This window comes from Lepidochelys kempii, chromosome 7, assembly GCF_965140265.1.
Source record: "Lepidochelys kempii isolate rLepKem1 chromosome 7, rLepKem1.hap2, whole genome shotgun sequence".
Taxonomy (NCBI): domain Eukaryota; kingdom Metazoa; phylum Chordata; order Testudines; family Cheloniidae; genus Lepidochelys; species Lepidochelys kempii.
Genome location: NC_133262.1, coordinates 4999855 through 5027447, shown reverse-complemented (window position 1 = coordinate 5027447; position 27593 = coordinate 4999855). Strand labels below are relative to the sequence as shown.

Sequence of the window (27593 nt, the reverse complement as noted above, 5' to 3'; positions counted from 1 at the left end):
GCCTACAAAATGTTCGCTTATTTGTTTTTCCCAGCCGCACCCTCCTTCCTGCTTCCTCTGAGCGAAAGTTACTTATTGTACAAACTAATGGCCTTTTACTGAAAATCGATGGCAAAATTCCCATAGAATTCAATGGCATAGGAACAGACCCTCAGGGACTATCAGAACAATGCAGGTTCCACTGCTTTATCAGTTACACTTCAAGTATAAAATGGGCTGATCAGAATATGGATGTAACTTGCATCCTCCTTCGTTTTTTCCTTTTCAGAAACCATCCCCACTTTTCCAGGAAAATATGTAAGATTCTATAATGGGGATTGCTGTGTTTTTTATGAGAGTGCTTGAAATTGCCTTGATGGATGCAAGATTTCATAGATACTTCACAAGGCAGTTAGTTTGATCTTGCATGGGTTTAATAGTTCAGTTGTTTGTGTTGCACAGTGGCCTCAAAATGATCTAGTGGCACAATTAGTGATTAGGAGTCCAATTAATGTAATAGAAAACAGTACGACGTGGCTGGCCTGGTTGATCCAACGTGTTTTCCTTGCAGTGAGCTTTATAATTGGTTACTCTGTTGCATTTGAAAACACTTTTATACATAGTCCTTAAGAAACCAAAAACTGCTCAGAGGGATTGACATCAGTTGTTTTGAGCAGATTACAAAAATGACTCTAATTTAGTCTGATGCAATTTTGACTTTTCTGTTGTATTAAATGGAGAGTTGAAAATTGCCTATAACTGAGCGACCATATAGCATATAGTAACTTTAATAAGGCATCCCTTCAGCAAATGTGTTGAATAATGGGGTTGGTTTTTTTCCAGTTGTCAAATGATAGAAAACAGTTGGAAGGCAATAAAAGAATTAATGTGAAACTGGGGACAAGTTCACCCAATAATACTCATACGTTTAATTCATATCATTTGCACAATTCCAAGGCCATAAACCATAATTAGGAAACATACTGCTCTAATTATAAAAAGAAAAGGAGGACTTGTGGCACCTTAGAGACTAACCAATTTATTTGAGCATGAGCTTTCGTGAGCTACAGCTCACTTCATTGGATGCACTGGATGAAGTGAGCTGTAGCTCACGAAAGCTTATGCTCAAATAAATTGGTTAGTCTAAGGTGCCACAAGTACTCCTTTTCTTTTTGTGAATACAGACTAACACGGCTGCTTCTCTGAAACCTGCTCTAATTATGTTCCTTTTGAAAGAAAAGTAATATTTTGACAATTAACTAGATTTGGTAATGAATAGTCTTCATTGTACTAATTAGTCTTTAGGATTAATCACCATTAAATCCGTAGTTGTTGACATGTTGTCATTTAGTACAGTGGATGTCTTTATAACCTCACTTTGTACATTTCAGTCTAGCAGTAAACCAGGGCACAATTCCATATGATTCTAGCTTCACATGTTTACATCCACATACAGAATGTATATGAATGGTTGTGTAAAATACATAATGATGCAAAGCTGGGAGTGTTTATATTGTCCAACCTCCATACCCGTGCTTAAATTTGAGGGCTGTTAATTCAAGGATGTAAGCAGATCAAATCAGTCAGGGTAAAACGCACGGAGAGACTAGAAGACTCGAGAGTTCAAAATCAGCATCCTGAGTTGCTGCTGGAAATGAATTGTAAGCAAGTGCAGATGCCACAGTGTACTGTGAATGTTGTGCTCTCTGAGAAATATCACTGTGGGCAGTCTGTGGGCTCTTGCTGGAGTTTGAGTGATTATTCCGGTGAATTTGGGATTATTGGCAAAATTTCACGTTTTCCTCCTGAATGGTCTCTGGGTACTGTAACAGGAGTTTTCAGTCTCTCTGTATGTAAATAGCTAGTTAGATTAGATGGCACTAAAGAACATACAGCTCTGGTCATAGCTTTCGGAGGACCACTGAAACTTCTTGTGCACTGCAAATGGCTTTCTTTGTGCAGCTCTTAACACAGATTTTCACACCCTTCCTCTGAAGGGAAGAAGGACTTGTCAGAAGGGGGATTGATTTATCTGAGCAGCGTAATTTATTTTTATCAGCCTTCCTGCTAATCGTCTTTCTCTCTCCAAGCTACTCACCATAAAAGGTGAAGATCTAGAATGGTTTATAAATTGTTGAAGTGGAGAAAAATTCAATGGTAAAACCTTGAAGAAAATTTAAACTCCCATGCATGATAGCAAAGGGCAGCAACTGCGGTTGTGCAGGGAAACATATAATTCATCCCTGGTTTAGCTTTGCTGAATTGGTCTAATGATCCCAGCTCTCTCTCTTCTCTAGGCAGATAGGAACAGAGTAATTTTCATCCCTCATCCGAAAAGGTATTACCAGGGGATTGTCAGTTTATCACTGCTTCATTGAACACATGATCTTGGAGAGAATGTTTCCAAGATGGCAGTGGGATTTAAGACACACTTAACTGATTGTTTAGATGGGACTGACTGTGAGAGGAAAAAAACAGACTATTTAAACCCAGCTGTGAGGAAAAAGAAGGGGGGAAGATGATGTGAAGTTATTTGCAGTTTCTCTCCACTTCTTTGTTGAAATCTTGTTCTGACCAGCTCCAGCATACAGTAGATTTTGCTTATTAGTCACTCCTTGTTTGCCAGCAAAAAGTTGCCATTATCCTACAGTTGCTAATAAGGAGAAGGCAGGTTTGTGCGGCTGCAGCTGGGGGAAGAAGTTCTGAGATAGGCCTCTCCTGGCTGCAGCCGTGCAAACCTGCCTGCGGGAAGGGCAGCATCGGGGTGGGGACTGCAGTCTGGATGCTTGAGCTTTCTGCAGAGAGCAGGGGCCAATGGAGCTGTATGGTATCTCTCCCTGCACTCTCTGGGGTCAGGGCTCAGCATGTCCCAGCTCTTCCTTCCCTGGCTGCAGCCCCAAAGAGTGCAGGAGAAATACCATCTCTGGAATCATCACCTCCAACACCTCCTTCCCTGGCCGGAGCCATGCAAATATGCCTGCAGCTGGGGCTTTTCTTCCAAAACAAGTTTTCAGTAGGTGGCATGCGATTGCCAATATCAGAATCCCTTTCCCATTAAAGTCAATGGGACAGGATTGGTTCCCGGCAAAATGTTGCTATTAAGTGGAAATTACACTTAATAGCAACCTCAATATTAACAATCTACTGTACTTGTAACTGACCTGTCTAAAAATATACATTTTAGCTTCTAATAATTTAGCTTCCAGCAAACACTTGAACAAAACCTACAGAACTGACAATCCTTTGTTCCTTTGCAGATAGGCACCCACACAGGTTCCACTGATGTGGCCATACTGCTAAAGTGAGAGCAAAGAACCTGTCATGGACATTACTACATTTCACACAATCTATTGCTGTGCTCTGGTACGGCAGGTTTTAACCTTCTGTACAAAAACCCCTTGGTTATGCAAGTAATTCGCTGTCTGTTGTTCCTACAAAGGAAGCCTGTTTCTCTCTCTCTCTCTGGCCATCCTGACCAACCGGGCAGATGAGAAAGTGTACACAGGAAAGATGTTTTCCACCACCCCGAAACAATCTTTTCACTGGTACCTCTTGGGTTATTGCCACATACCAATCTGCCAGGCAAGCACCTCAGTTCTACTGCATGTTGCCACCCACTCCTGTTCAACTGTAAGTGCTCTGCACTTCCATAGAGCTTTAGGCTGGAGCTGGTCGGTCTTTTTACACGGAAACAGTTGTTCGATGGAAAATGCAGTTTCCACTGGGGGGGGAGGGATGTTTTGCTGGCTTTTTTTTTTAATTATATATAAATATTCTGTCAGTGAAAATGGAAACAAAATATTTTGTTTCAGGTCAGTTTGACACTGAACTGCATCTACCTATATGGCAGTGGTGCCTTATGGGAGTTGTAGATCAGGCACTTACTTGACCTTATTCTCTCCTCTGAGCCAGGTACCTTGACCAGACTACATGAGACAATGCAATCTCCCTTCTGATTGAGCTGTGTGGTGCATCCTGGGAGTCACATGGCTGCCACATAGTCTGGCCAGTGAGTCCAGCCCATAGGGAAGAATAAGAGCACCAGGCACCCAAACTACAGCACATGTGAGGCTCTCTGACACCTGAGGTCGATGCAGTTGAATGTCAGACTGACTTGAAACAAAATGTTTCAACATCTCCAAGCCGCAGTTTTTCAGAATTTTGTTATGCAAAAAATTTTAATACTTCAGGTTTTGTTTTCATCCTGAATTAGGGTGAAAACCAAGGTTGAAATAGAAAAATTGCCTGTGTGGTACAAATTCCAAATTTTTTACTCCACTTTACTCATGGTTTGGTCAAGATTTGCAGAAAGCTAATCTCATGGCAAGTAGGAGTTGTGCAGCATTGCCTGGGAGTGAGGAAACTGTAGTTCAGGAATATCCAGCACCCAAGTCAGTCCGTTAAATGCAGGATGTGTTTATCAAACAGCTAATTGAGCAGCACAAAACTCACTGATCGTAAAGAATTTATGAAGGCTACATTCAAAACTTATGAACCATGTAAGGAAGAATCTAATCAAATGATACATGTCACTTTCAATTCACTGTCGAATCTGCTTGCTATATTTTTGTTAACAGGGCCTTGGAGAGTAGAGTAGAAAATAGGGCACAAACCTTTTGAATGTAACTTCTACACCGTAATATGGCTTGTTAAGCATTGGCCTGGAGTACAATGCAATTTGGCAGAAGTGTACCAAATGCATTCTTAATATTCAGGTTGCGTTGGAACTGGATCCTAAAATAAACTGGATGGCTGGGATATTTTGTGCTTGAAAGTTGACAGGCACCTTCTTAATATACAAAACTAGCTTGTGTTTTATGATGTCTGAAAAAGACATCTAGACCCACTTCTTCAGAGGTATTGAGCCACAATCCTTTGAGGATCTGGGCCATAGTACCTCAAAGGGACTGGATTCCCATCAATTCAGCTTGTATCCAAATCACTGTTGCCAAGGTCCAATAGGAAGATTATTGTGTATATAATGTGAGAGTGCCCTAAAAATTAAAAAAAAAAAAAAAAAAAAAACACCCTGGCCAACAGATTTTTTTACACTCCTTGATGAAACAGCATACCCCAGTTCTGTGATACTTCAAATGCCAAACTACACTCACCGCCTCACATTAAAAATCTGAACATTAATTAAAAATGTAATTGCTGTTTATGCTTAAGGGCACTGTGGAGACTTTGAGCAAATGAAAAAAATGCTTTAACTTTTATGGAAGAGCCAGAGAAACTACAACAGGGCTGGGTATGCTTTTCCCATGGCTATGGCATGGTCAGGATACTCTGCATCTGACCCAAACTGAACTCAAAAGCAATGTCACAGCTACCTTGAAACAGCCCTCCTTTCTAAACGCCCTGAATGCCCACTGTGTCTGTTCCTTTTACCTTTTTTTTTAATTATAGCCTTTAAATGGAGATCTGTGTTTGGAGTTTATACCAGGGACAGTAACAACTAGTAGTTCCTATGACACTACCTCCTTGTTTTACCAGTGGGGAAACTGAGGCACGGGGGGGCAGTGAGTTGCCTGTGGTCATCCAGCAGACCAGTAGCAGAGCTGGGAATAGACCCCATGTCTGAGTTTCAGGTCACTGGATCACACTGCTTCCCTGATTGAGTTTGGTTCCTGGCATGTGTGTCTGGCTCTTAGCAAGGAGTTGTAAAGTGTAGACCCCAAAAAACAATAAGCACCACACCTGCTCCTGGATTCACGAGGTGGTGCTTTAGTATCCAGTGTTCCCCCAGAGCAAGGCCAGCTCCCAAGGGGTTGGAAGGAAAGCTCTTTTTTCCCCTCTACTATGTGCCTCCAGACCAGGGACTATGGCCATGCCCCTTGCCCACACAGCTTAGGGTGGAAGCCACCCAAAAGGCCATATGGAAGAAATGGTCCCAGTCTGCTGCCTCTGCACATACCAGCGGATCTAGGCAGCCACAGAGGGTGGTACATGTTGTATCCTCTGAAGGGGGGATGCAGCAGGCAGGCTCCCTGTCCAGTGGGGAGCTCCAGAGGGAGGCACTGCCCATTTGATTAGCTCCATGCACCACTCTGGGCAGCATTGCCTGGCCCAGTGGCACCATGTGCTGCTCGCTCTCCTTTGGCTGCAGCTGCTGTTACTATGCAAGGAGCATCAGCTGAGTGCTTAACACAGGCATGTCCTTTAGGGAGGCCTGTGATCACCTTTGCCTGCAACAGCTGATGGACGGACAGGCCGTTAACACCTCTCCCATAGCAGCATGTACCAAGCACAAGCCTTCTGCCATAGGGACCCAGTCTGGTCCATAGCGTGTGTCTATAGTCATTCTTTCTACCTACTGAGCTCCTCTGCTGGATTGTCTCTTGGTGTCTTTATAGCTCTCTGCAAACTGCAGCTAAACATTGCACCCAAACGAAGTCATCTCCAAATGAATAACCTGGGGCTGGCTCCCTTAGGGAAGATGATGTCTGTCAGTTGGAAATTTAGGGTATGTCTACACAGCAGTCGGGAGGTGTGATTGCAGCTTGTGTAGCCATTCCCAAGCTATCTAGTCCTAACCACCCATGATCCTGGGTATGTACACATCCCATGCCACCATGGCTTTAGTGCTATTGGTTCTCAAGCGAGAGCAAAGGTAACTTGGGTGTGTCTACACTTGGTGCAGTCACACCTCCCAACTGCAGTGCAGACACCCTTATATAAAGGAGCATGGTGAGGAACTTGTTTATGACAAACACAAACAAGTTGGCTTTCAACAGAGTGAGGGTGGTGGTGGATAAATCAGACCAGCTGACTAATCCACTGTTCGTTTTTATCTAGAGACTATTCTGTATTGCTGCCTATTTCCCACGGTCATTTCTCTTGAATGTCCCTTCAGTTTACATTTATACATTAGAAATCCACGTACCCAACACTGTGGTTGGATAGCCTGAAGAATCACAGGATTTGCTTTGGGAATGGGGGAAACTTCTTTTTTAGTCAATCTGGAAACTTTATCACTGACCATCCCAGCACAGGACATAACCAGTATTACAGGTTTGAAAGGTTTCTCTGAACATTCCTATGCAGTGTTAACATGCAGCTTAATCAGTTCTCTGCATTTTGTCCCCTCACCAAAATTCTGTCCTGGCAGAATGAAAGGGGAATAGATTAAATGTGGGGAGCCTGTGGGGTGTTTGCTATCATTGCTCTTCCTTGTTCTGGTTCTGTGGAAGTGGCCATGGTCTCTCCCGTCATTTGACTTGGGCACGTGTGATCAATAATTTTATGAAGAAAGAGGGCTTTTTTCATACTATACCAGCTTGATTTATGGTAATCTCTACAGCACTGCCATCAGATGAAAAGTCTAGTGAACCGCGCAGGCTGTGGCGGGGGGGTTGCAAAACGTCTGTGATGCTGTAGAAATATTGCAAACGCCACTGGGACAAGCAGACTTCAAAAACGGCAGTGCAGGGAGCCAACACCTTTTAGCTGATGGACTTTCCACAGCCTGGCCACACACGGCTCAGCTGGCTTAGCATAGATACACAGTAGAGTAGAGATTGGACATTTTGAATATAGGCTGCAAGACTTTCTCAGCCTTTCTCCTGTTCACGGGATTCTTTGTTCAAAATGTTTTCAGTGGAAGTCGGAAGAAAATGATGCGAGTTCTAAAATATCTGTTAGAAAGTGAGTTTTCCTTGCAAGGATCCTGCAATGGAACAAAGGACTGAAGCCTAATCACCTAGCTCATGCTGCCACTCCCACAGCAGTCACTGGGATTACTCATGTGCAACTGGCAAACGGGAACTGGCTTCAAATGCATCACACTTCTGTATCCCCTCAGTAAAAGCACTTCTCCGTGAACAGGTGTGAGCCATTATGGCCTGGCTGTTACCTGGACACTGATATAATTCTGACCCGGTAATGACCAGGCATAGCTGCTGCCATTTAGCCATCCAGGTACCTGATTACATCTGTACTTACTCATACCCATTACCTTTTTCCATTGTTAATCATAAAGCTGAAAAATCCTGGATGTAAGTCATACTTTAAATGGCCATTTTACACAGGAATTGGTTTAATGGGTGTTTTGTGGAACTGTTCACATGTGGATGAAATTTAATGTATTAACTAGCTGAAAACCTTCATTTCATTTCTGCTACTTTGCTGTTACCTGCTCAGTAGCTGATAGAGAGACCGAGAGTTGTAACTGCAAGGCCTAGGGTTTGTCAATGGACATGACAATAGGAATAGCTGACTTGCACAGTGAAAGAGGTGTTTGGTTTTCTTTTAATAAATGCTGACATATACACCCATTAGAACTTTGCAGCGATCATTCTTTCTCAGCTGGCCTTATTCATACTGGACATCCCAGAAGCCACTGAGTTCACGGCTTATTTTCCAAAGAAACATGCACCGTCTTCGTGACAAACCAGTTTTCCAATGCCCTTGTGTCAGCATCTCTTCGTACCTCCCCAATTCCCTTCTCTGTCTCACTTGCTGCATTCATCATTTTCTGATGTCCAGCGCCTCCAACCCCTATGTCCTTTATGGATTACCTCCTGCCTTGACCAGCTGATCACAAATCTGTGCTGGTCAAAGCAGACCTCTTGAAATGCTGCATTTTTCTAAGGCATTTAGTTCCCCTTGCTCTGAGGGTTGCCTAAAAACTGTCACTTTGTTAATTGGAATGAAGAATAAATGTAACCTCATTTCACCAGCGAGAAGGTCACACTGCGAGTCCCTTCACCAGCCCTGCCCTTGGCTGACTCGCCACAAGCTAAACGCTCTTATCGTTCACAGATAGGCTGTATAAGTAAAAATCACAGTGTCCACTGGTGAACTTCCAGTGCAGAATCAGTGCCGTTTCAAGTCCCCTTTCACCCTGCTGCTGATGTTACCCAGCCAAAAAAGGCAAAGCTGGGAGACGGGTTAGTGAGCGTGCCCTGGACATGAGTAACTCTGGGACCGGAGTCTGGCCTGGGCTCAGCATGTGTGTAAGGAGGCAGCAGGCTCTCTGACTCTCTCTCCCCAGCACTTACACACCCACGACAAGCACCGTGCTCTTTATGGACTAAAGCCCAACCCCCTTCCCTGACAGATGCATGTGAGAACATAAGCACATCAAACAGCTGGGAATGTTCTGAATGCCATGCTTGAAACACTGTGGAGTGGTATTAAAAACCTCCCAAGTCCTCGGGTCATCCCCGAGGTCTTTAATTATTGAGAGCTCATAGCTACCCCTAGCTGCCTGCACAGCTTCCTCCCACTGTGCTGTACTCCTGTCGTCCTCTGCTTCATGAATTAAAACAGCCGTTTGTTCTCTCCAGGCAGCCGTAGCACTGTGGCTCTCGTATGGGGAGGGTGGAAAGGAGTCTTTCTCCATCTCCCCTACCTTGCTGTTCACATGGCGTTCCCTGCTCTCCATGGGCTTGTGATGTTTTGACCCTTTCTTGTAGCAGGGAGAATATTCTCATCTAATACCTGGTCTGCTCGTTTTATCTACCCCCCCGCCCCAACTTATGTTGTGCTGGGCTTTGCAATAATCTCTTTATAACATGAGACTGAATCAAAATGCACCCTGGGTGTAACAGCCTCTGTTTCAATGGAGTTACACGTTGGCGGTGGGGATAAGAGGCCAGGGGAAGCCAAGCCGCCCCACCAGCCTCATCCTCTTCTCCTGAAGCCCCGCCTCTTCCCCTCCCTGCTCCACCAACATGGGAGCCTCGCGGGAGGGAGTGAAGAGGTAAGTATGAGCGACCAGCCGAATGGCAGGTGGGTGGGCAGGGAGGTCCAGGGGTGGGGGTAAAGAGGTACATGAGAGGCCGGATGGCTCAGTGGGCGGAGGGAAGAGGCATGAGCGGGGCGGAAGAGAAGGGGGTGATGAGGTGTGCACATGATTGGGGGGAACCTCATGGAGGGGGTGAAGAGGCATGGGCATGGAGGGCCTCTGGGAGGGGGTGGAAAGGGGTTGGGCAGAGCATGGGCAGGGCTTCTGGGGGAGGAGGCTGAGTCGGGGTGGGTCTCAGGGCAGGGCCCTGGTCCAAGAGTGCGCCACCTTCCCAAATGGAGGAGTCACATGCCGCCCATGGAGTTACAACAGGAATGATTTTGCCCTTTTCTGACTATGGCTGTAGAATATACTGCTTTTTTTATTTTAATTGTTTTTTTAATCATACGTGATGTTTCTGAGTTAGCCATTGGTTTACAAAGATCAGAAGCTTTTCCCCCATCTTTTGCTCTGTTTCGCCTCTTGGTCTAGAAGGTTTGACCACGATACTGCAATGTTGCTTATGGTCTAAGTAGGAGGGATAAAATCTCAGCATATGAGAGCTTCTGGAGACACTTTTGCCAATGCACGATTTCTTTGAGAAGGCATTCTTTAAGCACAACTACCTTTACGTAAATAATTCAGCTCCTACATGCAGCATCGCGTCTCTCTTGCTATCTCAGCAGGACACTCTGCTGAGGTCTGCTTCAGTTCAGTAGTCACTTCCTTCAGAGAGAGGGATAAGTTGATGTCATGATGTATGGAATCCAAGTCTGCCTTAAACCAAGTTGGGTTTATTCTAGAATCTACCCATACAGACTTCCACCCAGCTTGAGCTGCAGCTTTGTCTTCCCTCTTTACTGGGATATAGTCCCTTGTCAGCTGCGCAAGAGAGTGTCTGAATAACATACCGCAAGTAAACGTATCTCATTACAATTGGCAGCCGTTTTAAAAACCTGAACCAGTGAGGGCCTGGAAAGAGTGTTGAACAGAACTTTGTCATGCAGGATATGGGACTAAAGCCAACTTCAGGGACCAAGGCTGGAACTCAGATGAATGCTATGGAGATTTCAGAGCTGTCCATTCCAGCTGTGTCATCTGTTAATGAGATCTCAAAGCTTCCAGCAATTTTCAGTTCAGCCACCACTCATTAGGGTGAATGCCATCATCTCACACACCTTCAAAGACAGAGATGTATTTTTTTGCCCCGAGGGAGGGATCTGTGTGAGCGATTCTCTCCTGGGTGGATTCTTCTCCTTCATCCTTTAATCTCTCCCATCTCTGTGGGGAAGGGGTCAGTGCTGACAGGAGGTGCCTAGGAATGGAAGAGCGTAAAGAGATGTTTTTAATGTAGTAGCTATCACACCACCAGACACTTTTCATCTTTATTGCTTGCCCTCTCCCTGCTCATGCAGACAGATAAAACAAAGCCCACTGTGAAACATGAGAGATGTGAAACCATTACAGATCGGCTGCTAGCCCTTACCTAGTGCTATGGATTCAACCAAGTGGCCAGCTCTGAAGTAGTGTCCTGTCTCTGGAGTCAATTATTTTAATTAAAAAATTATTGTGACTGCACACAGCAGGCAACAGTGACCTATCTGTGGAGTCCTTTCTGTTCTGGGGTTAGGGCTGGGAAGGGGAGCTGGATGCCCAGCTTGCATGCTGAGATTGTACTAATGGATGGAAGGTTGGTGTTCTCGTTCAGGGTGCAGTAGCTCTGTTGCTGCTACGAGACAGTGTTGTATCCCAGCCGCATTCCAGCCCCCAGGATGCTTCTCTCTGTTAGTCATCAGGTTATTACCATGTGTTAAAATTACATTTAAAATACGTACTGGTTAAAGGAGCCAAATAGCAAGGATCACGTTAAGATTTTAGGGCAGCGTAATCCCAGAGTAACCACACAGAAGTCAAGGGAGAAAGCAAAGGTGGTGTAGTGCGCACGCGCCCACAAACACCACATGGACCAATGGATGTAAATCCGCATTACTCCATGGACTTTTTTTTATACCAGCTGAGGGATCTGGCCCTGTATGGCCAGGATTTAGCCAAGTGATAAATTTCAGAGCCGTGCAACAGAGAAATTTTATCCTGCACGTTTTGACTGCTTCACCTGCCAACTGACATACACATCTCCCCCCGCGTTGCTCTAAAATTCCAAACACCTGAGCAGCTCTAAACCACTGCTCTCATTGTGGCGTGTCGGAGGACTGGCAACTCATTAGACTGGTGTAAACAACCTAACTCCATTGATTTCAGTGGCGTTAGTCCAGGTTTACACTGACAGCAGAATTTGGTTGGATGACTGTAGGTACACAATAGCTCTTTCGTTACAACAGAAGCTAGAACTAAAATACACTCCTGCATCCTGAGCAGTATTTATGTATTCGGTGCAATATGACTATGACGTTAGGTGAAGTCCTGATTACATCAAAATGTTTTTGCTTAGTGGTCTGGCTTTGTTACATCTCAAAGTCCAGACGTGACCTAGTCTAGCAGCGCTTGACTGCTGCATGGGGATTTGGAAAGTATTGTATAAATAAGTTAGCTTCAGGGCCTGCAGAGCTTCATATAGACAAACAGGGTTTTAATGATACTTTACAGTAATTGGCGACTACAGAATGGAGTCACTTTTTTTTTCCCCTGCCTCTCTCTCTCCTTGCAGGTGTTTCTAAAAAGTGATCGTGTGGCCCGGATGGTGCAGAGCGGGGGTTGCTCTGCAAATGACTCCCGAGAAGTTTTCAAGAAGCACATTGAGAAGAGGGTGCGCAGCCTGCCTGAGATTGACGGCCTCAGCAAGGAAACGGTTCTCAGCTCTTGGATGGCAAAATTTGACGCTATTTACCGTGGTGAAGAGGACCCACGCAAACAGCAGGCCAGGATGACTGCCAGTGCTGCCTCAGAGCTGATCCTCAGCAAGGAACAGCTGTACGAAATGTTCCAGAACATCTTGGGAATCAAGAAATTTGAGCATCAGCTGCTGTACAATGCATGTCAGGTAAGGGTCCCTCCCTGTCTTCCGGGATCAAGTCTTTAATGGTACCTCATGTGCCATTTTGCTGTCATTATCTTTGCCTTTGTACTGCCAGATTGCCAGTATAGAGGGGAAGCGCATTTCTGTGCATCTGTAGGAAATCATATTAGTATTTGAATTTCAGATGCACAAGGGGTGAACATTTTACGCAAATTTGCTTGTTGATATGGTGCTGGATTGTCTGTGACCTGTGCACTGTTGTGAAGCTAATAAGGCTAAGCAATAACCAAATCCTACTACTCTCACTCATGCCTGACCCCAGTGGGACCATTCCATGAGTTAAGGGACACAGGATTCACTCCCTGATCCTTACTGCTTGTGGTACCACTGGTACTCTGGGTGTCCACTCCATTCTTCTCCGTCCCTCTGCCTGCATGTAAAGGGACAGTGGGTGATGAAGAGGGGGCGGTAATGCATGGTGGGGTATGGAGGGAGGTGAGACAAGGGGAGAAACAAATGGAATTGGAAGGAGATCACGCTTGTAGGCTTTAAATTCGAGCTCAGGCAGCTCTCTGTTCCTCTGTATGAGAATTTGCTCTAGGAGTGATTTTGGGGAACTTCTCTGGCCTGTGTTCTACCAGAGGCCAGACTACACGATCATGATGCTCCCTTCTGGCTTTACAATCTATGAACCGTTTGAGGTTCACTGACCATTGTTTGAAGCTTTGCTGTGGTCCATCCAACTTGTAATTGCATCTCCTTTGTCTGAACCACCCTGGTTTGATTAACTATGGCTTTGTCTTCACTGCTAAAAGAGGTGAGTTTTTACTGCAGGATAACTAACTCAGGTTCCCTATCCTACTGTAAAATCCTAGTGAGGACAAGGCATGTGTAGTGTTTATCACAAGGTAACTGGGTGAGGTCAGCCACGGGCAAGGTACAGTGCTGTCCTCACCTAGCTACCTCGTGATAAACACCACAGGTGCCTCATCTCTGCTAGGGTTGTACAGCGGGACAGCTAACCCATATTCCTTATCTCCTAATTCCCCCATCTTTTTGGCAGTGCAGACTTAACGTTAGATGGAATATTTAGGGATCCTCTGAATTCAGACTGCAACAGGGATCAGGAGGACACTCACTACAGAGTAAAAATATCCTCCAACCTATTTCCAAGGAAGACTGAGATCTTGGCCTCCCCACTTCATGGAGAACAAAATGATTTTTATCAATTTCTTCCCTCGTTTTGGTAATTTCTGCCCAGTAAAGATGAATTTTGCACCATTTTCTGTTCTTCTAGTTCAGATGATCACTGGAGCCAGTTCTGCTGTCCATTCCCCCGCCCTCAATTGCAATTCTTTGCATTTCCATTTTTAAGACGGGGGTTATATTCTGGCCCATGTTTTCCCCTCCTGACTAAATTAATTCTCTTGTTTTCCCCCCTTTTTCATGATAGTCATTTAAAAAAAGAAAAAAAAGAGGGAGAGAAATAGGATCTAATTGGCATTACAGCTCTGGTTAGTAACATGGCTTCTTGGCAGAGACCCTACCGAAGAAGGACTTAAGTAGCAAATGAGCAGGGCAACCCAAAGCATATCCTGGTTCAGGGTGTACTCTGCTGTCCCATGACCACAGGGCCGTAAATATGTAACCCAATAAGACTTGGCAGATTTCCTTTGTGTGCTGAAGTGCTTCTGACCACTAAAAATGGCACAAATGGTATGTGGTTTTCTGATTAGTCTTGAGTTGTCTCAAGGAGCAGGAAATGCTCCAGAAAATGGCAGAAAATGATTATTTTCACTATAAGACCCATGGTGATGGGCCCGGGATTCTTTGTAAATTTCTATGGGTATCATCAATCCCTAAACTCTGTGTGTGTCTGTGGCTGTGATAACAATGCATGGAATAACTATTGTAAGACATGTTTCTCAAGGAAAATAGTTTCTCAGATTGATGAGTAGTTGAGAGGCAAACTGAATTACCCAGACTGTTGTTTTTTCTTGCAGCAGTGTTCTCAGATACATCTGAACAATGTTTTTTCCTTGTCCCTCAGTGTTGATCCATCGACCTTGGAAAGGGAGTTACTTTCCAAGTGACTTCAGCATAAAGTTAGCTTGCCCAAGTAGGAAGTTTAGCATTTGTTTTTATTAACCTGTGTCATAAATATAAAGGGAGGGGTAAACACCTTTAAATCCCTCCTGGCCAGAGGAAAAACCCTTTCACCTGTAAGGGTTAAGAAGCTAGGATAACCTCGCTGGCACCTGACCAAAATGACCAATGAGGAGACAAGATACTTTCAAAGCTGGAGGGGGGGAGAAAACAAAGGGTTCTCTCTGTCTGTGTGATGGTTTTGCTGGGAACAGAACAGGAATGGAGTCTTAGAACTTAGTAAGTAATCTAGCTAGATATGTGTTAGATTCTGTTTTGTTTAAATGACTGATAAAATAAGTTGTGCTGAATGGAACGTATATTCCTATTTTTGTGTCTTTTTGTAACTTAAGGTTTTGCCTAGAGGGATTTTCTATGTTTTGAATCTAATTACACTGTAAGGTATTTACCATCCTGATTTTACAGAGGTGATTCGTCTACTTCAATTAAAATTCTTCTCTTAAGAACCTGATTGCTTTTTCATTGTTCTTAAGATCCAAGGGTTTGGGTCTTTGTTCACCTATGCAAATTGGTGGGGATTTTTATCAAGCCTTCCCCAGGAAAGGGGGTGTAGGGTTTGGGAGGATTTTGGGGGGAAAGACGTTTCCAAGTGGGCTCTTTTCCTGTTTTATATTTGTTAGACACTTGGTGGTGGCAGCAATAAAGTCCAAGGGCAAAAGGTAAAATAGTTTGTACCTTGGGGAAGTTTTAACCTAAGCTGGTAAAAATAAGTTCAGGGGGTTTTTCATGCAGGTCCCCACATCTAGAGTTCAGAGTGGGGAAGGAACCTTGACAAACCTGTATTTCCATTCATTCTAGCCTACTTTCTCTCCCTGGATAATCCCTTGTTGTTTAGGAACACTAGTTAATGCACTCACTCTGGATTGATGGAGCAGATATCTACTTGTAAGACAGCATTGCTGCCCAGTACCCACCTGCTAGGAGATGCAAAAAGCAGTGTACTCTGTAGCATTTCCCACAGCCTGAGAGTGACATCTGAACAAAGATCCCTGCTCCAGTTGGATTGATGAGTGAAACTACCAAGGTCATGCCTGAATCTGGGTTTCCTGAGTGGACAGCTTTACTCATAAGCTTCCACTGCACAGCTAAACTATCTGAAATCATTGTGGCCAACCCCATGCATTTAGAAGTCTTGTCATGCCTCCCCTAACCCCCAAAATCATGAGATTGGCTTAAAAATCTACAGTGCGAGATGATCAGCAAGCCATGCAAACAGTCATTTAGTGTGCCAGTGATCAGGCCAGAAAAAAGGGAGGGAGTTGGATTATAAACCCAAATGCACGTGATTTACCTCTGAATGCCGGAAACTGCCAATGCTGTCACTGCTGCACTAGCCGAAGGATCGTCAAGTGGCTTGCCAGTTCCTGTTGTGGGTCAGACACCAGGCCTCCTTTATAGCCAACTGCCAGTCTGGGCTTTTGACACGTGTGGACGCTGCAGACTGTCTGGAAGGCAGTCCTAAACCGGACTTAAATTGGGCAGGAGGCACCTTTAACTGAGGCACTGACGTTAGTCATCCTGACTCCTGGTTACCCTGCATGGCAACAGCCAGTGAAGGTGTGTACACCTCCATTTGCATTAGCCACCCAGTTCCTGCCTGCACCTCATCCTCCAGCCCACCCTTGCCTTAGGAACTTCTGTCACATGCATCGAAGTGTAAATTACCCTTCCATCTCACATACGGGCCCCAGGCGACTCTGTTGGCTACATTTAATCCTTGCTGCACTACCGTAGGTCAGTGAAAGCCCATGATGTGTGAGTCTTTCTGACTGGGGGGAGGAGTATACTGCTATGAGTCAGAGCCAATGCCGTACCAATTGCAAATGGCTAGCTGAGCTCCTGTCCTGCATTCGATATTCCCTGAAGTCAGCTTGTTAGTTTTACTGCAAGAAGGAAAGACTGTGTTTGTTTCATCCCTCCTTTGTAATCCTCACTGAAGAAGCAAAGGTGCAGCTAGGCTTTTGAGAGAGGTGTATTTTTTAAATTGAACCTGTGAATGCTACAGTGAGTTACTTTGCTGTTTGTAATAGCTGTATGGTAACCCTCAGAACTATACAAAGGGAAGGCACCTTATATAAAGCTCCACTTGGAAATCTCCAAGCTTGTAGCATTGGTCCTAGTCAGAAATAGTGGAGCTGTTCCATAAGTGTCTCTGTGAAGTTCAGACTGCGCAGTTTGAAATGATGATGCCCCTGAATCTGAATTTGGATGTTTTCTGTTGTAATTCTCCAGGTGTGAAGCTTGGCCTAGAGCTGCTGTCAACAGATCTTGAGATGGTTTTTATTTTCCCCTTTCCCCATTCATCTCCTGCATTTGCTTCTTGTTTCCTATAGCCACTGTTTAGGAGACCGCACAGTCAGCCAGAAGATGAGTGCTGTGAGGTGCTAGTGAACCACCTCACGTGAACCCACATCTCGCACGAGTTCCCTTATTTCCCAGCATTTCAAACTACCCGCCTCCTTTGCTTTGAGAGACTTATGGTGTCCCGCACACAGAGCGTTTGTGGTAAACAAAGACATGATGCTACTTACAACGTGCCAACAGCACATAAACCAGAGCCTGATCTGAGCTGCAGCAGGTTGGACATGCCCAGCTCTGGATTGCAGTGTACAGAGTGGCCCCTTGATTCTCTAGCCACACCCAGCACCCTTAGATAACAGCAGGGGCTCCACATGGCCCTGTATTATGGAACCTTCCCTGCTAGTTGGATCTTCTTTCAGAGCCTGCTGGCTGCCAGGGTCATTAGTGAGACATTTACATTACCACTGAGCAGTGCCAGAGACTCTCACTGCCACCCCACTGCTATGCACCCCTCAGACTCCGTATACTACCTCTAAATCTTTCTCTCCCTCTCGGGCTGCGAGACGCTAGAGGTGCAGATCAGTCAGCAATCCCGTAACAGTGTAGAGCGCAGTGGCTCTGACATGGGTGCCTATCCTCTGAGCCCTTTAGGTGTTCTGTTCCATGCATATGAAACTGGTGGACAAGGGGAATATTGGAGCAAGCCTCAAATGAGTGTTTTAAACATTTCTTCCTTGCACTGTACATAGCAGAAACCCCAGGGATGGAATCCTGAGGGTCCCTGCATGGACTTTTGGCTAAGGAGACTTTTCTTGGAGGCTTGTTTTAGTTTTTGATCCCCGTCTCTGTGATCAGACTGTGGAGCAAGGAGACATGCTTTTGGAGCCAAATTATCCTCTAAATTCAAGCTTTGTCTTTGGTAGGTATTTTAACTAGCTATCAGCAGAGCTGCCTGAGTGCAAACTTCTAGTATGCACAATCGCTGCCAGGATAAACAGTGCACCAGTGCTTGAAACCGGGGAAAGCAGCACTGGTCCTCATAATTGGGGTGAATCCCCAATGCAGACAACATCTTGTACTGGTGATCACCTGGAACCAGTCCCTTGCAGTAGTAGAGATACAGCAGCACAAGTGAGGAGAAAGTGTCTCCCAGGACAAAAATAAAACTGCATGCACATTAGAATTTTTTTTGCTTGGATAGGAAGATCAGAATTGCCAGATTGTGTCAGCCCCATGGTCCACCTAGCCCTCTGACAGTGGTCAGCACCCGTGCTTTAGAGGACAGAAATCCTGCAGTAGGCAGTGATGGCATGATCTATCCTAAGAGAACGTTTCCTCCTGACTGCAAATAGTTCAGGGTTGGCGTAAGCCCTGAAGCAGGAAGGTTTCTCTCCTTTCCTGATCTCTTGTTTCTTTGTTAATGCTCCCTACTAAAACTGGGTGTTCTTGTGGCCCATGGGAGACTTTGAAAGGTGCAAGTGGGAGTTAAGTGCTTAGTTCCCATTGACTTTTTGCTGGAAACCATGCACTCAAGTGTCCCTAGTGCCTCAGAAAGTCTCCCCTGGGTAGCCTGCCTGAATGCTGCTGAACTCATGTTTGTGTGTTGTGTGTTGTGTTCGTTGTTTAAGTCTGACACCAATTAGCGAGAGAGAGACCTGCCAACATTTGAAAACTATAAATAGAGACCTTCAGAGAGAGAGCTGAGATACATCCTGTAACACCACTGACATGCCTTGGGTTCGGGGAATCTCTGGAGACAGTGTGAGGGGAAACAAAAGATGTTTTGCGTCTATAAATAAAGGGTGTATGTGCGGAGGTAATATTTGTACAGCTGTTTCAGATGGAATGACCCATCGCAATATGGACAATTAGTACATTTTAAAATGCATTCCCTGATACCCCTGTTTATTTTCCATTAATTTTCGTTCAGCTCTTTTCATTTTCACTAGTATGCCAGTCTGAGAAGTGATCTTTGTACGCCCTTCTGCCAGCCCATCAGCCTTCCCTTAGAAATTATCCGGACAAGCTTGCTGAGCAGGTAGGTTTCCGAAGACCCCTCAGCCCTGTCTGTGGAGTGATATTTGCCCCATGTAGCACCTTTTTATGGGCTTCCGTGCAGTTGGCCTATTTGTAGGTAAATTGCTAATTGGATTCCATCAGGCTGTATTGTTTCAATCCTAGTCTGTCTAAGCATTGCACTGCTTCCTAGCTAAAACATACCAATTCTGTCTGTGGTTGAAACTGATACACACTGAGTTAGATTAGCATGGTCAGACTCTCTTGTCTCATCAAAGTTAATTGGAAATATAACTTTAATCTTTCTCTAAGTAACCTGATTGAAGTATCTATTGGCTGTTTCCTATGACTAAAACAGTATACACATTTTTAATTGCTAATATACGAATGTGCAGTAAATAAATTTTTTTAAAGTGTGTATGCGTGCCACATTTCACTGGCATTTTTCTGGATGCACTGAAAAAATAGTAACCTTCACACGAGAGCACTGAAGGCTCACACTGCGCGTGTGTGCATAATTAATCATGCATGTGCCTCTACTGAATATGGACCACTCCTGCTCTTAGATGCCACCGCAGAATCTGACTCGCGCGTGCGCTCGCGCTCTCTCTCTCTCTCTCTCTCTCTCTCTCTCTCTCTGAAAAGTGCGGCAGGAATGTTTGGCAGCCATAATGCTGCCACCATTGCAGGCTTTGCTCTGTAACTGATCAAGCTAAATAAAGCTACATCTTAATGTTGAAAATGGAGGTAACAATGTAGTTTTCGCCTGTGGTTTAAGTAACGCACAATATACTCAAAAGCTATTTTGACTTGAACTTATCTGATGCCTAGGTACTGGTATTAGAAAACTATTTATCTCCCTGATCGGCTTTCTGAATTTCTGTGTTCTTTTCAGAACGCTCAGTATATTGCCACTTATGCAGTTAGAGAGACAAGTGGGTGAGGTAATATCTTTTATCAGACCAACTTCTGTGGGTGAGAGAGAGAGAGAAATTTTTGAGCTTACACAGCTTTCCTTCTATCTCCTCGACCTTGTGTGTGTCTAATATCCTGGGACCAGCCTGGCGACAAAACTGCAGACAACTAATGCAGTTAATGATTCATCCCTCATGCTTAGAAAAGCTAATCAGATCTGCTTATGATATTGTTTTAGGTAATTTTTGTGACCGGTATAGTGGCATCAGAGTGAACTGTATGCTGCAGACTTAGAGACTACTCCCTAAGATCTTTCTTTCGTATCCACCCTGACAAAATGCATTATGGAGTTCAGCCTCTAGAATTAGGGATTAGAATTAACAATTTGGTGCCAGTGTGTCCAACGCTCTGGGAACAGAGTCCTAGTGCATCAGGAAATCCTCACTCTCGGTGCCAAGAGCCTCGTTACGCAAGCAGATATTGCCCCAGATGTATCCAAGACAAAGCCAAGGAAATAACTGCCATGTTGACAAATCTGCCCTGTCTTACTGCCCTCCTTTCTTTCCTTGCAAAGGAATGTAATAACTATCATATTTTGCACATTGCTCACACCTTTCATCTGACCATTTTGATGTGCTCTAGAAGGGTGGTTAAGTATAACTGCCCCCATGTTAAAGACAAAGAAACTGAGTCCTGTGGTGGTTAAATGATTTCCTAAGGGTCAGCAAACACAAAGGCAGGTCCAGGGATAGAACCCAGTTCTCTGAGTTTCTAGTTCAACATATAGCTGCTAGATCATGCTGCCTTCCCTGACCCTATTTCAGGTGGGCTTGGAAATATATTTCAGGCTTTCTTTTGCTGTTGAAGTATGCCAAGTGGTAGCTACTAATGCTAATCTGAGAAATGTGCTGTGTGAATTTTTGCTTCTGTCTGTAGTATTGATCCTTTTTTTGCTTAAGCAAAATGACATGGTTTTCAAAGGAAATGTTCTGGTTTTTGAGCACTTAGAAGTATATTCTCCCTTTAATTCGTGCACAGAGCTTGCAATGATATGAATGGTAGTTAAACAAGCGAATACTACATCCCTCAGAGTATATCCCTTTGTGATTCCCATTGCATCTAGATGTGTAGACTGCAACATACATACTGTAGAAAAAATCCTGAGCAGGGAATGAATCCACTTGGCCATACAATGCAAACACTGGAGTCTTAAGGGACATTCCCACCTTGAATATTGTATTCCTGTCTGAAAACCTCATGCCTGACTCCTAGCACAAGAACAGGAGGACATTTGATAACACTGAAAGGTGGCAAATTCAAAATTCATAGAAGGAAATATTTTTCCACATAATGTATAATTGGACTGTGGAATTCATTCCCCCAAGATGCTACTGAGGCCAAAAACTTCACAAGATTCATGAAAGGATTGGACATCTCTGGATAGTGAGGCAATCCATAGAATTGTTATAATTTAATACTAACAAATTTTGGAAGGGATATTAAACCTCATGCTTCAGGTTTTAAGACAATCTCTGACTACTAGGGATTGGGAAGAGATCTAATGTGGAGAGCATATTATTCCACCTCTGCAAGATTTCTTTTCCCTTCTTCTGCAGCATTTGGTGCTGGCCACTGTCAGAGATGGGATACTGGAATAGGTAGACCATAGGTCAGGGGTCCAGTCTGGCAATTACAATGTACCTTCTGTTGTTTCCATACCTAATGTTACTGTAATTGATGTATAGCACTGAATTAAACACATTTTTCCCCCTTGATTTGTTTCCTTTGTGCATTTGAAAGCCCTTTTTATAGTCCATTTCAGTGTCTCCCCTCTATAAACATGTAAATCCCAGTCCTGCAATCAGGTCTGGCCCTGTGTCCACATGCCCGTTGCATCCATGGGGCCTCTTCAGTTTTCCCCTTGTAGAAAGACCCTTATAAGCATCAGTGGGAGAGCAGAAAAATCCATAGACTAAACCATTTTTTAGAACAACTTTTAAATAAAAATTTCAGACCATCCCATTTAAAGGGTGCTCTGTCAGAAACTGGCCTCTTAGTCAGGGCTGAAGACTTAGCCTATTTAATCCTGAAACAAAAGGAGGGTAAATCTCACGCACTATCCCTAGCGAGTGTCTTTTAGATATCAATATTGCATGTTGTTTTTCCTTTGATCGTCACATGGACATAAAAAGCTTAATGTTACAGCACCCCAGGAATATGTTGGCGGTGAAGAGGTATTTAAAAAGACTTGCCTAGTTTTTCTCTAAAGCAAACATTGGCTGGGGCCCTGGCAACATGCTTGTTGAGGGAACCCAACTGATCTTTCTAATGTAGCCTGAAAGCTGGAGCCAATGTCTTGCTCTGAGATAACCTGTCACTTGCTCCACATCTGTGCCGGCTGGGCTGTGGTTGATTACTGCAGGGCACAAAGGGGGCTGTAGCAGATGCAGTGTGTTATACCTCTCCAACCCAACGTTGCCTTTGTGGAGTCCCACTGTGTATGAACATACTAGTCATACCCCCAAAATGCCAACTCTCACTTCCTCCTACCACCACTCCTACCCTGCTACAGTGCCAAGAGCCCTTGGAGGGAGGATCCTGTGAATGAGGCCTAAATATTTGGGCCTAAAACAGGTTCACACCAATGGGCACTTTCAGCTACATGGGGGCAGTGTGGCAGAGTTGATCCACTCCATGTTGGAACTCTGGGAGGAGATGCTGATTAATTCATGCTGACTGTCTCTTTTTATCTCCACCTGGATATAAAGGAAGTGGACGTAGCTCTTTACTCAGAAGGAACTAGGACTTGGGGGAAGGAAGCCTCTGCAGAGAAAATTTAGACACAGCCAAGCTTTGGGAGGAAATGTAGATGCGAGTTTAACAAGAAAGGCAAATCCCAGGCAGGGGACAAGGCTGGACCAAATAGGGTGAGTGGAATCCTGGCCCCAGTGAAATCAATGTCAACATTCCCACTGACTTCAGTTGGGTCAGGATTTTACCTAGCAAGTGTAGATTTTGTTCAGAGCAAGGTAGGAACTCCAGCAGACTTATGCCTCTAAGAGTGTGTTTTCACCGTGGATTATTCTGCTGCCTTACTGTGACCTGCTGTTAATTATGTCATAGAATCACAGAATATCAGGGTTGGAAGGGACCTCAGGAGGTCATCTAGTCCAACCCCCTGCTCAAAGCAGGACCAGTCCCCAACTAAATCATCCCAGCCAGGGCTTTGTCAAGCCTGTCCTTAAAAATATCTAAGGAAGGAGATTCCACCACCTCCCTAGGTAACGCATTCCAGTGTTTCACCACCCTCCTACTGAAAAAGTTTTTCCTAATATCCAACCTAAACCTCCCCCACTGCAACTTGAGACCATTACTCCTTGTTCTGTCATCTGCCACCACTGAGAACAGTCTAGATCCATCCTCTTTGGAACCCCCTTTCAGGTAGTTGAAAGCAGCTATCAAATCCCCCCTCATTCTTCTCTTCTGAAGACTAAACATCCCCAGTTCCCTCAGCCTCTCCTCATAAGTCATGTGTTCCAGTCCCCTAATCAGTTTTGTTGCCCTCCGCTGGACTCTTTCCAATTTTTCCACATCTTTCTTGTAGTGTGGGACCCAAAACTGGACACAGTACTCCAGATGAGGCCTCACCAATGTCGATTAGAGGGGAACGATCACGTCTCTCAATCTGCTGGCAGTGCCCCTACTTATACATTCCAAAATGCCATTGGCCTCCTTGGCAACAAGGGCACACTGTTGACTCATATCCAGCTTCTCGTCCACTGTAACCCCTAGGTCCTTTTCTGCAGAACTGCTGCCTAGCCACTTGGTCCTAGTCTGTAGCGGTGCATGGGATTCTTTCGTCCTAAGTGCAGGACTCTGCACTTGTCCTTGTTGAACCTCATCAGATTTCTTTTGGCCCAATCCTCCAATTTGTCTAGGTCCCTCTGTATCCTATCCCTACTCTCCAGCGTATCTACCTCTCCTCCCAGTTGAGTGTCATCTGCAAACTTGCTGAGGGTGCAGTCCACACCATCCTCCAGATCATTTATGAAGATATTGAACAAAACGGCCTGAGGACCGACCCTTGGGGCACTCCACTTGTTACCGGCTGCCAACTAGACATGGAGCCATTGATCACTACCCATTGAGCCCGACAATCTAGCCAACTTTCTACCCACCTTATAGTGCATTCATCCAGCCCATACTACTTTAACTTGCTGACAAGAATACTGTGGGAGACCGTGTCAAATGCTTTGCTAAAGTCAAGGAACAGCATGTCCACCACTTTCCCCTCATCCACAGAGCCAGTTATCTCATCATGGAAAGCATGTCATGGAAAACATATGTCATGGGAAGCATATTTTTTATTCACTTCTGGAGGATATTTTTATGTAAAGGAAGGATTATTTCTAAAGAGACTTTTTATTTTTAACACTATATCCCTAAGCAGTATTATAGGAGTATTCGTAATGTAATGGAAGCGATGCCTTGGAGTCTGCACATATAACCAAAACAAACGAGATTGATGTGGTTGGAAAGGTTTTGAGAAAACAAAGAGATGAAATTACATTACAGTGAAATAATGATGGATTTGTCTAACAACTTTCTGACACGAAATTTTCAAATAGTGCACAGAGTCTAATAGTTTTGCATATTCACATCTTTTCCTGCAGAGATGGTTTACTCCAATTGTGACAGTCTAAGAATAAAGCATCTGGGCTCCTACTGAAGAATTCTGTGTCTGTGTGTGTGTGTGTGTGTGTGTTCGCGCGTGCGTAAGACAGATGTTGTATAGTGTTTTGAGAGGAAGGGATGGTCTTGTGTGTCAGGCCCAGAACTCAGAGCCAGGAGACTTGGGCTGAATTCTTGGTTCTACGTTAAAATTCCTCTGTAACCTTGGAGAACTTAGTTAGGGCCAGATTTTCAACAGAGTTTAACCCCCATTGTGATGCTGCAGTTGGAGGCTGAGCTGTTTTGAAAATGTGGCCCTGGCAGTCTGATTTTTTTCAAAGGCACTGATAACTCGCAGTTCCCACTGTCTTCCATGATAGCTGTGTCCTTGGCGTTTCTGAACATCAGGTGGTGTTAACCTTTGCCATGGTTTCCCTATCTGTAAAATGGGGATATATTTATCTACCTCATTTATGTATTGAAAGTCCAGGAAAACCAATGAATGTGAAGCAGACTGAGAAATGACAGGTTATTGCAAATTACTTCTTAGATTAATCTTTTTATTCTGAATCTGAACTCCAGGTACCTGTAATCACCAGAATTCTTTCATTTTTCCTACTACAGAAAAAGCAGTATGTTGGCATGGTTCTTATTACCCATTACCAGCAGGAGAGTGAGTTTGTGTGTGTATGGGGGTGGGGGGGATGTGAGAACCTGGATTTATGCAGGAAATAGCCCAGCTTGATTGTCATGCACATTGTGTAAAGAGTTGTCACTTTGGATGGGCTATCACCAGCAGGAGAGTGAATTTGTGTGGGGGGGGTGGAGGGTGAGAAAACCTGGATTTGTGCTGGAAATCACTTTAGATAAGCTATTACCAGCAGGACAGTGGGGTAGGAGGAGGTATTGTTTCATATTCTCTGTGTATATATAAAGCTTGCTGCAGTTTCCACGATATGCATCTGAGGAAGTGAGCTGTAGCTCACGAAAGCTTATGCTCTAATAAATTGGTTAGTCTCTAAGGTGCCACAAGTCCTCCTTTTCTTTTTGCCATTACTGACTGTGGCTGAAATTGGTTTCAGGCACTCATTTTCTAAATGTATGATTAAAAAGCTTATCAAATATTTTTCTTTGCAGACCCCAAGCATGGCATATACATTTCTCTAAAATACCAGTGTTATAATTCCAGTAGACATGAAATTTAAAACAAAGGGTAGAGCCTGTATCCCTTACTCACTGAATATTACATACTAGAACATGCCCTAGGTAGTGTTCTTTCACATTCTATCCTGTCAACCTCAGTGTTAGGTAAAATAGCTCTGTAGAATGTAAGTATGTGTATACAGTGTATATATATCACAAACACAATGAGGTGCATCCCTATCTAGTGGCTAGTCCACATAGCAAGATAAAAGCTTACTATTGCTACCAGCGAATGGAATTATTCCTTTAGCTCAAGTGCTAGGAGCCTGTGCCTTTTAGATCTGAAGGCATTGAGCTCGCGTCCTGCTGACTAGAGCTGGCCTAAAATCGGACTTTTCATCCCATGGCAAATTCAGGTATTTTTGACATTTCTTTTCATCCCGAATCAGTATCAAAAGCTAAAGTACATATATAAAAAATTCCTGGAACAGAAAGTCCAAAAAAATTTCAATTCAGAAATGTCAAAACAAATATTTAAGTATTCTCTCCCAATTAAAATATTTTATTTTGGCTTGACTCAGCATTAATATGCATTCTTCTGAGCAACTATGATGTGGGGGAGTTGTAGTTTGGTTGTTTTGTGCCCCCTTTCTCCTCTATGAGCCAGGCAGCTTGGCTGGACTACATCTTCCATGATGCACCATAGGAGTTCAGCAAGGAGGGGACTGTGGTGCATCATGGGAGATGTCCAGTCAGGGTGCTCGGCTGGTAAAGGAGAATAGGGACATGAACCCTGTGAGGCACTGCAGCATCTGACACAGATTAAAGTGAAACTGATACCCCACCCCAAAATAACCCATTTTGATTCAGTTTGAAAGATTGAAGTGTTTTGATGTGGATCTACCTTACCTGAAATTAAGCATATAGTTTAGATTTTTCCCAACAGAAAATCAAATTTCAGCAAAATCGGAGTTTTCCAGTGGAAAATTTCAATTTTTCAGCAACTACATTTACCATTGGAAAAAGCTCTTTGGTGGAAGATTTTCAGCCAACTGAAGTGCTACTGTCTCAGGCAGGAGTCATTACACATGCTTCAGATATTTCAGATCTATCCATCTTTGTGCACATCTCTGGGTATCTTTATTTCCCATCTGCATCTCCGTAATAACAGACAAAATAGGCATTTGTTATTTTTTACATACCTTGGTGGCTGCTCACCTGCATTTTCAGGTGACTTTTTGGCCTTACCCTATGTACCAAAGAGCTTTATTGCATTGAAGAAGAAAGAATTAACATTTTTTGAACGCTCTAAAATTAACATATCGAAAATACATATTTTTTTTACATGAAAGGAATGATTTTTAAGTTTACACATTACAAACTTTAACTCTGCCGGTACTATCGTTTTGAACACTAATGGCCTCTTTAGTGACCCCTCTGAAATGAGATCTGTCTCAGTGTAGTACCCAGGGGAAAAGTAGCCAACTCACAAAAAGCAGCACATCCTTGGCACTAACCGAGACTGGCCTATTGGCCCACTTTCCTCAGGGAGGCCAAGTTTTGAAATGACTATGAAAAGCCCTAGATATGTTCCATCCGGACTATTCAGGAGGCAAGACAGGAAAGCTTGATCTTCTGTTACTTGTGATGCACTAGGTCTGTGGAGAGAGTTTCAGGTCGGAAGGGACCACCAGATCATCC

At 44.1% G+C, this 27593-nt stretch overlaps 1 protein-coding gene across 6 annotated transcripts in view; it reads left to right on the top strand.

The window, feature by feature from the left end:
* Window positions 1-27593, top strand: part of CADPS (calcium dependent secretion activator) — a 389515-nt gene that overhangs the window by 84889 nt on the left and 277033 nt on the right. For all 6 annotated transcript variants that reach the window (XM_073350983.1, XM_073350980.1, XM_073350977.1 and 3 more), the window contains exon 3: window positions 12372-12704. In XM_073350983.1, the coding sequence (XP_073207084.1) occupies window positions 12372-12704 (333 nt within the window). The remainder of the gene's footprint in view (window positions 1-12371; window positions 12705-27593) is intronic.